The following is a 12,494-nucleotide window of genomic DNA, read 5'->3' as shown; positions in this document are numbered from 1 at the left end:
ATAATAAAGTAATAATGGCTAATTGAATGGAAAATCGTTTGTGTCCTTTCATCAAAGACGATCAGTTTACAAAAGTGAGGAAAATGTACATTTTTTCCACTCAAATTTGGTTATTCACTCCGTAGACTCTCCCTCTACGTCTCTCACCCTTCAAAACGCCTCCTCCTGTCAGTGAACTGCCCTTGACTCATTGTACCGTTCTCCCTGTCCGTGTGTCTGTATCTGACAGTCCTTCCTGCACCAGTAAACCGGACAAAAGAAATGACCCGAAATAAAACAACAAACAAAACACACACACACAAGCCTGGCTGCTTGTTGTCCTGACGCCCCCTGTTTGTTGGCAGCCCTCCTCACCGGAGACACCAAACAAGCTGTAGGTTGTTTACCAAGAGGACGTCTCTGGCCTCAGGGTTACCTTGGACTCCCCTCTGGCGGCTCTATTCACGCCCGGAATCTCATTGTTGGACCAGGGGGTGGAGGAGACATCATTCAAGATGGTGTTTTAAGACTGGGAGGAGGCTCCCAGTTCATTACACCAGTGTCTTCGAGTGGTGGGACGGGGAGGGAGGGGAGGGGAGGGGGGGGGGGGGGTGACACTACGTCTTGTCCGTGACAGCGAGGTTGTTCCCAGATAGATTCACACGTTTGGATGCAAAAGGAGAGGTGGGGCCCACCGAAGCAGCACAGAGAGCCCGACAGAAGACAAACAGGTCGAGCTGTGTGAGTGAGAGAGGGAGATAAGATGGGAGCTGTGGGTTTAGTGCGGTCTGCCTGCTTGGTGCTGGGCTTGATGCAGGCCACCCGGGCCATCTCTCTACCAGAGCCTGAAGACAAAGGTAAGCCACCGGGGGAGCAGGAGCAGCGCTCTGCAGGGTTAGGAGGGTCAGACATGGGGAATTTCGCCGGACACTTGACATTTAGACATTTTAGTGTTTGAGACATTTGAGATTCTACCAAAAAAGTGATTTAGTATTTGGTATGTTTTGTGATACAATTTGGATTTGGAATATATTATTTGGATGAAGAAGAATAACATTGTTTTAATTCTGCTTTTCATTAGAAAAAAAGGAATGTGTTTGAGAATGCCCTGGCTTTTTAAAAATAATGCAACAACATCATCAGTAACAATTGATATGGAAAAGTAATTTATAGGGCTTTAATTTGCTAAGTCCAAAAACAAGTCAATTCCCTTATTTAAGTATTACTATACAGTTTTAATGATAGAGATAGCTAAAATGCTTTAATATCCTGATATAATAATACAATAATTAAATTGCACATTTATTGTTTTAGACATTTCTAGATTACTATGGACAATGAATTACTGAAATAATACAATATCTTTTAGTAGATTAACCCATCTGATATTGGGATTATCATTGAATTATTGCAATCCAAAATGGATTGTACCAATTAGTGATAGAGTGAGCTATGATCATGAACATGATAAACCCTCCTCATATGAACCTCAGTGTAATTAGTGATAGAGTGAGCTATGATCATGAACATGATAAACCCTCCTCATATGAACCTCAGTGTAATTAGTGATAGAGTGAGCTATGATCATGAACATGATAAACCCTCCTCATATGAACCTCAGTGTAATTAGTGATAGAGTGAGCTATGATCATGAACATGATAAACCCTCCTCATATGAACCTCAGTGTAATTAGTGATAGAGTGAGCTATGATCATGAACATGATAAACCCTCCTCATATGAACCTCAGTGTAATTAGTGATAGAGTGAGCTATGATCATGAACATGATAAACCCTCCTCATATGAACCTCAGTGTAATTAGTGATAGAGTGAGCTATGATCATGAACATGATAAACCCTCCTCATATGAACCTCAGTGTAATTAGTGATAGAGTGAGCTATGATCATGAACATGATAAACCCTCCTCACTATGAACCTCAGTGTAATTAGTGATAGAGTGAGCTATGATCATGAACATGATGAACCCTCCTCACTATGAACCTCAGTGTCCCTCCTCCTCTTCCTGGGTCTAACAGAACTCAACGAGACGGTGGTGTGCACCAACGACCGCATGGACGTTCTCATCCCCAAGGCCTTCTTCCTGAACAAGGTCCCCCCCGTTCACGTGAGTCTTCACCCCACAGCGCTGTCAAACACTCAGTCCTGATCGCTCCATTACCTTCCAAGGCGCGAGTTCTTTCTCAGTCACCTTTTCAGTAACAGTTCTGAATCAACGCTCCGCAAATCCAACGCTAAAGAGCAACGGTCAAATAAAACTATTGATCGGATGTTTCCTCAATGCACCATGGAAAAATACAAAACATGCAGCTGATGAAAGTTGACAAAAAAAAGAACAATTTCGGCATAGATTAAAGTTCTTAATATCTGATCATTGTTGGTAACTGTTGTTAAAGCAGAATAGATCACTTCGGGGTGTCCGAGGTGTGATTCTTATTCTCCATTAACCAGTGACCCTGCCCTGGTTTGATTCTCACTGACGTATTTCTGCCAATGTAGACCCTTCTTACCCTGTCTCCAGTGCACTGGGTCGGGTTGTGTCCCACTGGTTAAGAGTGGATGTGTTCTGTTGTGTGTAGGTCTGGGATTTACATCTGAACGAGCCAGCGTGTCGGGGCGTGGAGACGGGAGAGGACTATGTGTTCAGCATCAAAACCAACCTCTCCGACTGCGGAACGGTGATGGTAGGTTTTCAATGAAATACTTGTTTGTCTTAAAACCCTGGTACGTCTTAAACAGAATACTGGTATGTCTTAGAAAACACTGGTATGTCTTAGAAAACACTGGTATGTCTTAGAAAACACTGGTATGTCTTAGAAAACACTGGTCGGTTTTAGAAAACACTGCATCGAGTGGACAATTCAATCTAAAAGCACTTCTTGGCAATGTTGTTGAGTGTGTATGTGTGAGAGAGAGAAAGAAAGGGAGAGAGAGGGAAAGAAAGCGAGAGTGTTTGTGTGTGTGTGTGTGTGTGTGTGTGTGTGGGGGGGGGGTTGTGGGTTGTGTGTGGGTAGATGGATTTATCAGTGCCGGTAAGTGTTTAGTTTGTGCGTGTGTGCTGTGTCATTTGGAAGGAGGTGAAGAAAGGAGGGAGCGACGTGTCTGTGGCCACATTAAGACTAACTGCCGCTTGGACACTCATCAATGACATTATAAAATCCCCATCGTAATAAATTATCCATTTTACGATGTCCACGCGGTTGTCGTGGAGACGCGGAGCCAACCCCCTGTTAAATGATTTGTCCTTCCAAACGCCAATGAATCGGCGTTTGGAAATCAAACATTAAATTTTATTTATAAACTGAATCAACTCAAGAGGAAAACCTTTATTTCTCTTGAATGTTGTAACTGTGGACTTTCTTGGAGTCGGTGTGTTGGACTTGCCAGTGATAAGCCTGTATACATATATATATATATATATATATATATATATATATATATATATATATATAGAGCCTGTATAGCATGCAGAGTAAAGAGAGAAAGGCATATTTTAACTGACACAGAAGAGAAAGTAGAGAATAGAAAGTGAGTTGGGGCGGAGGAGGAGGAGGAAGGGGGCGTATGTGTAGGAGGAGAAAGGCACCGTTGTATCTCCACCCCACCCATAACATCCCAGACCTTATTCAGAGTAGGAAGGAGAAGTGAGGGCTGTGTGGGTGGTCCCAGACCTATTTATCAGGCTCTTCATGGAAATGATATCACTTCAGTATTCATGGGTCCGGTACACAAACAAATCACCACCCCTTTCTTCTCATTCTCCTCTGTCTTCTTCTTCTTCTTCTTTCTCATTGGCTGCTGCTTTGTATCCCCTCCTGACAATCACCAACATTGTGTCCCGGCAAACATGTCCCCCCTCTCTGCGGGCCTCGTTCTCCAGCCGTCGTTGAGCTGTCCTTCAGTGGTGCGTCGCCGTGTGTTTCTCGTAAAGCAGAGAGCAGGTGAATGCAGCTTTGAAGAGGAAGGCAATCTAAAAGCACCCCCCGCCGCACTCAACAACTTTATTAGGACGTTTGCATAACAGTTGAAATAAGTATGCCCACTGCCCCACCATGGTTTAGGTGCTGCGTCTGAAAGGGGGAGAGTCCAGGGCTGGTAGCCTTCCGCCCCGTGACGTAGAAAATAAAAACCACCACCCATTTTAAACCCAAACCTGTCAGATAAAGAAACGAGCGCAAACAATGAGAAGGGTTGGGTTTAAGAGGTCGGCCATCTTCTTGAAACATGTCCGCGCCGGCTTTCATCATTTATATATTTCACGTTAACGGATGACGTCACATGACGCGGTGTGGTGAAGGCGATGGTGATGGAGGCGTTCGCCCCGGTCACCGTGTGGAAAGCATCCCGCCGTGTTGACCGAGCGGTCGTTAAAGACGTCTGGGCGGTTTGGAGGTGGAGCCTAACCGCTCAGAGACCACAGGAACCAACCACCAGCAGAACTCAGCAGGGGCTCTGCGAGCCAACCCCCCCCCCCCCCCCCCCCCCCCCGGCCCGCCTTACTCACTTTTACGGTCCTCACTGCGTCACAGTGTAATTACTGTTGAGGTGACGGCGCTTTGTATGAGATGATTCTTTGTGTGTTGGTGTGTAGATGGATTGGTGTGTGTGTGTGTGTAAGTGGGTAGGTGTGTGTCTCTGTGTGTATGTGCGTGTTTGTTGGTTACCTAGATGGACTGACCTTTCTCCCGTTACCACCACCGTCTGACTCCTATAGCTGTGAAGGTACTTTAGTGTGGACGTAGCCCGGTCTAAGTTGTGTAATAACTTGTATCACGCACAACCAGGTCGCTGCCTGGAGCTCATTTGAGTGAAACATCTATATCATAGTATGGCCTGTATGATACAGTTTGCAGAGTTGTCAATCTGTGTGTGTGTGTGGGTGCGTGTGTGTGTGTGTGTGTGTGTGTGTGTGTGTGTGTGTGTGTGAGTATTTATTGTATATCACAACACAAAGTACAGGACCGGAAATAACAATAAGGATACAAACTTAGAATTTAGATAAAGATAGAAAATACCCAAAATATATGGTACATATATCTATATATATGTGTGTGTGTGTGTGTGTGTGTGTGTGTGTGCGCGCGTGCGTGTGTGTGTGTGTGTGTGTGTGTGTGTGTGTGTGTGTGTGTGTGTGCGTGTGTGTGCGCGTGCGTGTGTGTGTGCGTGTACACCATACAGAATTCTTACGTCTTGTCTGGTTTGTCTGTGTTTCAGGCCTACGATGATACACACATCATGTTCATCAACACAATCCGCAACAACGATTCGGACGTCGTCACCAGGAACTACGTCAACATCACCTTTGTGTGCCGCTACCCCATCAACTACATGGTGCAGCAGCCCAACGGAGAGAACCTGGTCCGCGTGGACGTCAGGTAGAAGGCTGCTGCCCTCTCTAGGTCCCTCCAGGTGGATCCCCCCCCTTGGCTCAGGAGGTTGCAGCAGGTTGACTTGTAACCGGAAGGTTGCCGGTTCGATCCCCGGCTCCTCCTAGCTGAGTGTCGGGGTGTCCCTGAGCGAGACGCCCTCACCCTGACTGCTCCTGACCAGCTGGCGGTCGCCCTGCGGGGTTGTGACACCCCCCCAAAAAAAAAGAAAGAAATCATTAAGAGTATGACATCATTAAGAGTCATTCAGAGTATGACAGGGCCACTATTGTACCACCAGGTGGGGGTTTATTAGCCACGATCTACCCTCCAGTTATTCCACACATGGGGGTGTCCTCCCGGATGACTGAGGGGGAGATCCCAGTTGGTTCAGTCCACTGGGTATGCTGGTAGCCTGATCTATCTATCATACATCTGGGTTCAGAGTGAGTTATGCAACGCAGCCATCACTTTTGTTGAATCATTTTTGCATCTAAAGACTAATACCAATCTACCCACATTTCAATCGACCAAGCATACGTTTCTGTTTTGGTTTAAAATCCCCCTTAAAGAGAGTTGACCCTGTGGTGAAAGAGATGTCGTGTACTTCTGACGCTGATGAGTTGCCTACCGCACCGATCCCTGCAGAACCATCACCCTGAACACGGAGGACGGGAACTTCTCTGTGTCCATGCTGCTGTACAAGGACCAGGCCTTTGAGGACAGGTGGACCACGGTGCCCTCCCTGACCTTGGACGACAACATCTTTGTCAAGATATTCATGGTAAATGTTACTTGCACCTGCAAAAACAATGTAGTGCACCCGCCCCCGTTACTCCATGACCATCAGGGGAACAGAAGTAGTACCGAATGTTCACCTTTATAGATTTCATATAAACTTTATATACATTATGCCACTCAACGTAAAAATTCATCAAATAAGCAATTTTCTTTTCACAAATCGATTTGATTTGGCAATGTTTGGATACACTAGCTTGTTGCGGTTCAGATGAAAAGGAAATGCATCATGGGTAAGTCTCAGTGACCTTCACCGTGGAAAGAAAGAGGAACCAAAGCCCAAATAAACCGTCTTAAACATCCTTAAAGAGAGAGGAACCAAAGCACAAATAAACCGTCTTAAACATCCTTAAAGAAAGAGGAACCAAAGCACAAATAAACCGTCTTAAACATCCTTAAAGAGAGAGGAACCGAAGCCCAAACAAGCCATCTTAAATATCCTTAAAGAAAGAGGAACCGAAGCCCAAACAAGCCATCTTAAACATCCTCACTATTGACAGCTATTCTTGGACACCGTGAGGCTCTGGCTCCACATTAAGAAATATGTTGTGCTGCCGTGGCCGACCCTAGTAGGAACGTTCTGGAAACTTAACCCTATACCCGTGACCAGACGGTAACTCGACCCGCAGTCCCGCTGCCGGCCGCGGTAATCAAAGTTTTAGATCACAGCTCCGCTGTACACCACCCCCCACCCGCCCACCCTGACCCGTCCCCCCCCCAACATCGTTGCCCCTTCCCCAAGTCCTTCCTGAAAGTCTTATTGTGCGAGCTTGTGACAGCGACTTAGCCCAGCTGTTGTTGACGTGCAAAATACATTTGTTTCTTATGTTCCCTGTGACGCAGAAAAGCAAAACACTGTGGGCCAGGAATGGATCAGCGTTTATATAAACCACTGGGGCATTTAGCAGACGCTTTAATCATAAGCAACATACATCGGTTAATGCAAACATTCACGGCAGTGTCAACCATGCAAGGCGACGGCCAGCGCGTCAGGAGCAGTCAGGGAGTCTTGCTCAGGGACACCTCGACACTCGGAGGAGCCGGGGATCGAACTAGCAACCTTCTGGTTACCAACCACCACCCCCCCCCCCCCACCTCCTGAGCTAAGCCAACCCCTAGCATTGAGCATTCCATTCCTTTAGGTTTTGCGTCTTGGTTTCACTGGCCTCTCATTTGTATCGCTTGTTTTGTGTGTGTGTGTGTGTGTGTGTGTGTGTGTGTGTGTGTGTGTGTGTGTGTGTGTGTGTGTGTGTGTGTCTTTGTCCGGGCTCATAGATCCCGGCTCACTTGACGCTGCGTGCGGAGAGATGCTGGGCCACCCCTACCAGTGACCCCTACAGCAACATCCAGTACACCTTCATCAAGGACAGGTCTGTCGGCCCCGGCTGGGACGTTGGAGGTGCACTGTACTGCGTTGATGATGCAGACACCTTGTTGTTGTTGACATGCTGCTGCTCTCCAAGCATGTAGAGGCATCTTAAACAAATGACAACGTTTATCAAGTACTAGTAATAGTAAATACAACGATGAGGGCTGAGGAATCATATCACTAACGGGAAAAGCCTTTTAAGGTGATCTTCTAGAAGTAAAACAAATGAAAGAAAGATAGTGGACATATCCCCCTGACCAACAGCGTCTGTTCAAACCATGCTCAGAGGCAACACCAGCAGGCTCATGCACAACCATGTGGCTCGAGCTCATTGGAGTGAAACATCTTCATCATCGTATGATCTGTACGATACAGTTCACAGAGGTGTAACTCATATACTGTATGAGGCTAAATATCTGTGTGTGTGTGTGTGTGTGTGTGTGTGTGTGTGTGTGTGTGTGTGTGTGTGTGTGTGTGTGTGTGTGTGTGTGTGTGTGTGTGTGTGTGTACTGTATATCACAACATAAAGTACAAGACAGTAATTACAATAAAGATTTAAAAAAAACTTAGAATTGAGATAAAGATAGAAAATACCCATATGGGTATTTTATGGTACTAATATCTATACACATATGAGTTGTAGAAACATTAACCTTATAGACTGTTTAGGTAGACATTATTCACAGTATACGCTACATTATTGAAACTTATAAACATAGTATAAAGTTAAAAGTGTATAAAAGTATACAGCGTCCAACAGCGTCTGTCGAAACCTGTGTGCTCAAAACCAACGCCAGCGAATCACACGCATGTGCACACACACTGTTTTCCCCTCGGCCTATTTGTTGTCTCCCTCGCCCGCAGCACTCCCCGGCTGTGATGAAATGTGAAATGAGAGTTTATGATAGAAGTAAGTGTCCCCAGAGGCACGGACGGACCAGCCAGGTCACGTGACCCCCGCTGCCTGTCCGAGGCCCGGTCGACTCTCAGCCCAGCAGCTGTGCATTCCCTTAGCAACCAGGCTGTATTTGGTACCGTTAGCAACAGCATGGCAATGAAACGCAGCAGGATTTCACAATGCCTGGAGGAGGAGGAGGAGGGGGGGGGGGAATAGTCTTAGCTAATCTGTCTCATGCTGCCGGGGATTGTTTGAACTAACACTGACATTATACTTTTCTCCTAATCTGACCGGTTTAATTGTTATTGAAGGCTGGCAGTGTTTTCCTTCCTATTCGTTGCCCTCTCTAACAGATGTTTTTAATGTGTTTGCATTGGAAATGTAAATGTCAAACTCAGCTGGCCCCCTTGTGTGTGTGTGTGTCTGTCTGTCTGTCTGTCTGTCTGTCTGTCTGTCTGTCTGTCTGTCTGTCTGTCTGACTGACTGACTGACTGACTGACTGACTGACTGACTGACTGACTGACGTCTGTCTGTCTGTCTGTCTGTCTGTCTGTCTGTCTGTCTGACTGACTGACTGACTGACTGACTGACTGACTGACTGACTGACTGACTGACTGACTGACTGACTGACTGACTGACTGACTGACTGACTGACTGACTGACTGACTGACTGACTGACTGACTCACTCACTCACTCACTCACTCACTCACTCACTCACTCACTCACTCACTCACTCACTCACTCACTCACTCACTCACTCACTCTCTCACTCACTCACACTCTCTCTCTCTCTCTCTCTCTCTCTCTCTCTCTCTCTCTCTCTCTCTCTCGGCTCTCTCTCTCTCTCTCTCTCTCTCTGTGTCTCTCTGTCTCCTCCACTCAGTTGCCCGTTGCTGTCCAACCAGCAGACCCTGAAGGTCCTGAGGAACGGCCAGGGTCCGGAGGCCATGTTCCAGATACAGATGTTCAAGTTTGTGGGCCGCTCGTACACGGACGTCTTCCTCCACTGCAACGTCCAGATCTGCCACAGCACGCCGGGGCTCTGCCAGCCGGTGAGAGAGAGAGAGAGAGAGAGAGAGAGAGAGAGAGAGGGAGAGGGAGAGGGAGAGGGAGAGAGAGAAAGAGAAAGAGAAAGAGAGAGAGAGAGAGAGAGAGAGAGAGAGAGTGAGAGAGGGAGAGAGAGAGAGAGAGAGAGAGAGAGAGAGAGGGAGAGAGAGAGAGAGAGAGAGAGAGAGAGAGAGAGAGAGAGAGAGAGATGGATGGAAGCTAGATGCAGAAGTGAAAGAGAGGGAGAGATTGTCATTATGTACAAGCTTGCCATTATTAATCAGATAAAATGTTTGTATTTACCTGCATGGTTTTTCAGTCCAATACACGTGTGTATGTGTATGCATCCACACACACACATTCGCGCAAGACGAGAGAGAGAGAGAGAGAGAGAGAGAGAGAGAGAGAGAGAGAGAGAGAGAGAGAGGGAGGGAGAGGGAGAGAGAGAGAGAGAGAGAGAGAGCGAGAGAAGAGAGAGAGAGAGAGAGAGGGAGAGGTGGGGTGACAGAGACAGAGAGAGCGCTTATGTCAGAGTTATTCGCTGTACGGTATTCACAGACCAGTTCAGACAAGTGACAGCTTTCGTCCCTAGAATAGACTCCCAGAGCTTAGTATGGTTTGCATGTCCTAACAGTTAAAAGTTGTCATCAATCGATAAGATATCAGGATACACAGATTGCCAATGGAAACACACCCGGTTCACAAACACTGAATTTGTTCAAGGATATCGTATTATCAGTGTTGTGCAAGTTCACACTTCACATGAACTAGTTCAAAGTTCAGTTCATACAAAAGAAAATGAATAAATTCACGTTCATAGTTCACCAATTCAGTTTTGAACTAGTTCATGTTCAGTTCATTAACAGTTTTTTTAGAAACCGAAGAAAAACTGTTGGAGTGAGTTTTCTGTGCTTATCTTTTAAAATAAATCCTCTCCATTACCTGCTGCCCATTACTACAATCTCAAATTGTTGTGGATATTATTTGTACACCTGTTTCATTCATCACAACTAAGGTAACTATATTTAATAAACATGTCATCTGGACCTAAGCATCAATTCAGAATGTCACAAAATCTGAACTAGTTCAAGTTCAAGTTCTTTAGTTAAAAATATGTTATGTTCAGTTCAAAATTCATAGACAAATGAACTTGTTCAATTAACTAGTTATTTTGAACTAGTTCATGCACAACACGTATTATACATCAAGGCCATTTTACTATCGGCCGAAAGGGTCTTGGTTTGAACCACCAATGTCATCCCTCTACCCATACGCCCTCTTGAGCAAGATGGCTAATGCTTGTCGATGTATCTGAAGTTGCTCAGGATAAAAGTATCGGCTAAATTACTAAAAAGTAATCGTAATGTTCAATATGAAATCAATATGAAGATCTTTGTTTTAACATGAAGCTAACTAACCCATTCGGCAAGTAACCTTTCCCTTAGCGTCCAAGTGAACCCCTATCGTGTCTCCCTGATGTATTTCCAGAATTGCACTGCTACGGAGGATGGATTGGAGAGGTCGCGGAGAGACATCTCCCTGTCCCATACGGTATCCTACGGACCAATCAGACGACTGCTGGGAGAGAGCGACCAACCAAACATCAGTATGGTTTCTTTCTTCCGACTCGTCTTTATTATCACCGGGCATTGTTCCCATTTTACTACGGTGAAGGAAAACAGAAAATTCTGAAACTACCGTTCACACATAAATGCATCCATTAACACGTATCCTAAAATGACAGAAAGACACCAAGGACAGACAGCGGCAGATAGCATTTGCGTTAGCAGGTGTGGGACAGGAAGTCATGCAGCGATTGACATGTTAACGAGCAGCGGGGTTGTGTTAGATCGTGACGTGCTTAAGAGGTGTGTTAGACTTACAGAACCCATCTTGAGCCCATCTATGCTCAGTGTAGTTTATTTATTACTTTTTAAATATACCCGGTGGAGGATAATCATAATACAGTTATAAAAGTATGTTTGTTGTGGTCCTCTCAACATTCAATTAAACAGCAGCAACAAATCCATCAGTCGCACACTGTAGTAATAATTACTGAGTAATGACACGCACATTACAACACAGAGAAGATCGTAAACCTGTGTGGAGCAACAGAGAGACGTCCGCTACAGAACCTAACCTTGTGCTCCTGGCCCACAGACGCTGGAGCCTCGCCCTCCGTAGGGACCTTGGTCCTGGGAGGGCTGCTGGTGGCTGTGCTGCTGGTCACCGGGCTGTTTGGGCGGCTGTGGCTGCGGTCCAGACGGTCCTACCCGGCCAGGGAGGCCCAGCTCACACTGTCCAACATCCACCACATCTCAGAGGTGGCCTCCTGAGTGGGGCTATGCAGGGCTGGGAGCGTACACACACACACACACACACACACACACACTGTGAGAAACAGAAACAAACACAAATGCACATTCTCAACTGCACAAAGCACACCTAAAAGAGGACAGACTCAGGTTCATGAATGGCTACAACACACACACACACACACACACACACACGCGCACACGCACACGCACACACACACACACACTTTAACATGAACATATGTACAATTATACACACATTCACACAAACCACACTTATATAGTACTTATATACACACACACACACACACACACACACACACACACACACACACACACACACACACACACACACACACACACATATACAAATACACAGTTACTAAATACCATTTTGTATGTAAATAGTGTGTGGAATGCAAATTTTTTTGTAACAGAAATATGTCTTTCATTAAAATAAATAATGAAATCATTGACTATCCGCAATAACTTTTTGTTTGTTTGTCACAAAACATGGGCTAATAAAGATGTAGTTTCTGACTTTGTCAGTGTCATGCATCGTTATTTCTTTATGAAATAAGTTAATAATCAAAAATGAAATAGTATTTTTAGCAATAAAGAAGAATAGCCTTCTGATATAACTGCAGTATCATCCTGGGGGTATTTCCATGCCCTGTCTATTTACAGCTCACAGCCTTATCC

At 45.5% G+C, this 12,494-nt stretch overlaps 1 protein-coding gene across 1 annotated transcript; it reads left to right on the top strand.

The window, feature by feature from the left end:
• Positions 1-742: 742 nt before the first annotated feature.
• On the top strand, positions 743-11,863 carry LOC311362472 (pancreatic secretory granule membrane major glycoprotein GP2; the record flags this gene model as incomplete). The annotated part of the gene is made up of 9 exons (XM_084482327.1): positions 743-836; positions 2,017-2,105; positions 2,578-2,682; positions 5,213-5,373; positions 6,013-6,148; positions 7,438-7,532; positions 9,314-9,482; positions 10,966-11,083; positions 11,638-11,863. The coding sequence occupies 9 exons, from the start codon at positions 743-745 to the stop codon at positions 11,811-11,813; spliced, it is 1,143 nt and encodes a 380-aa protein (XP_084338453.1). The 3' UTR covers positions 11,814-11,863.
• Positions 11,864-12,494: the final 631 nt, after the last annotated feature.

The sequence above is a fragment of the Micromesistius poutassou genome (genome assembly GCF_964030765.1).
Source record: "Micromesistius poutassou genome assembly, chromosome: 17".
NCBI classification, from domain to species: domain Eukaryota; kingdom Metazoa; phylum Chordata; class Actinopteri; order Gadiformes; family Gadidae; genus Micromesistius; species Micromesistius poutassou.
The sequence above is the reverse complement of the archived record's forward strand: the minus strand, read 5'-3'. Positions and strand labels throughout refer to the sequence as shown.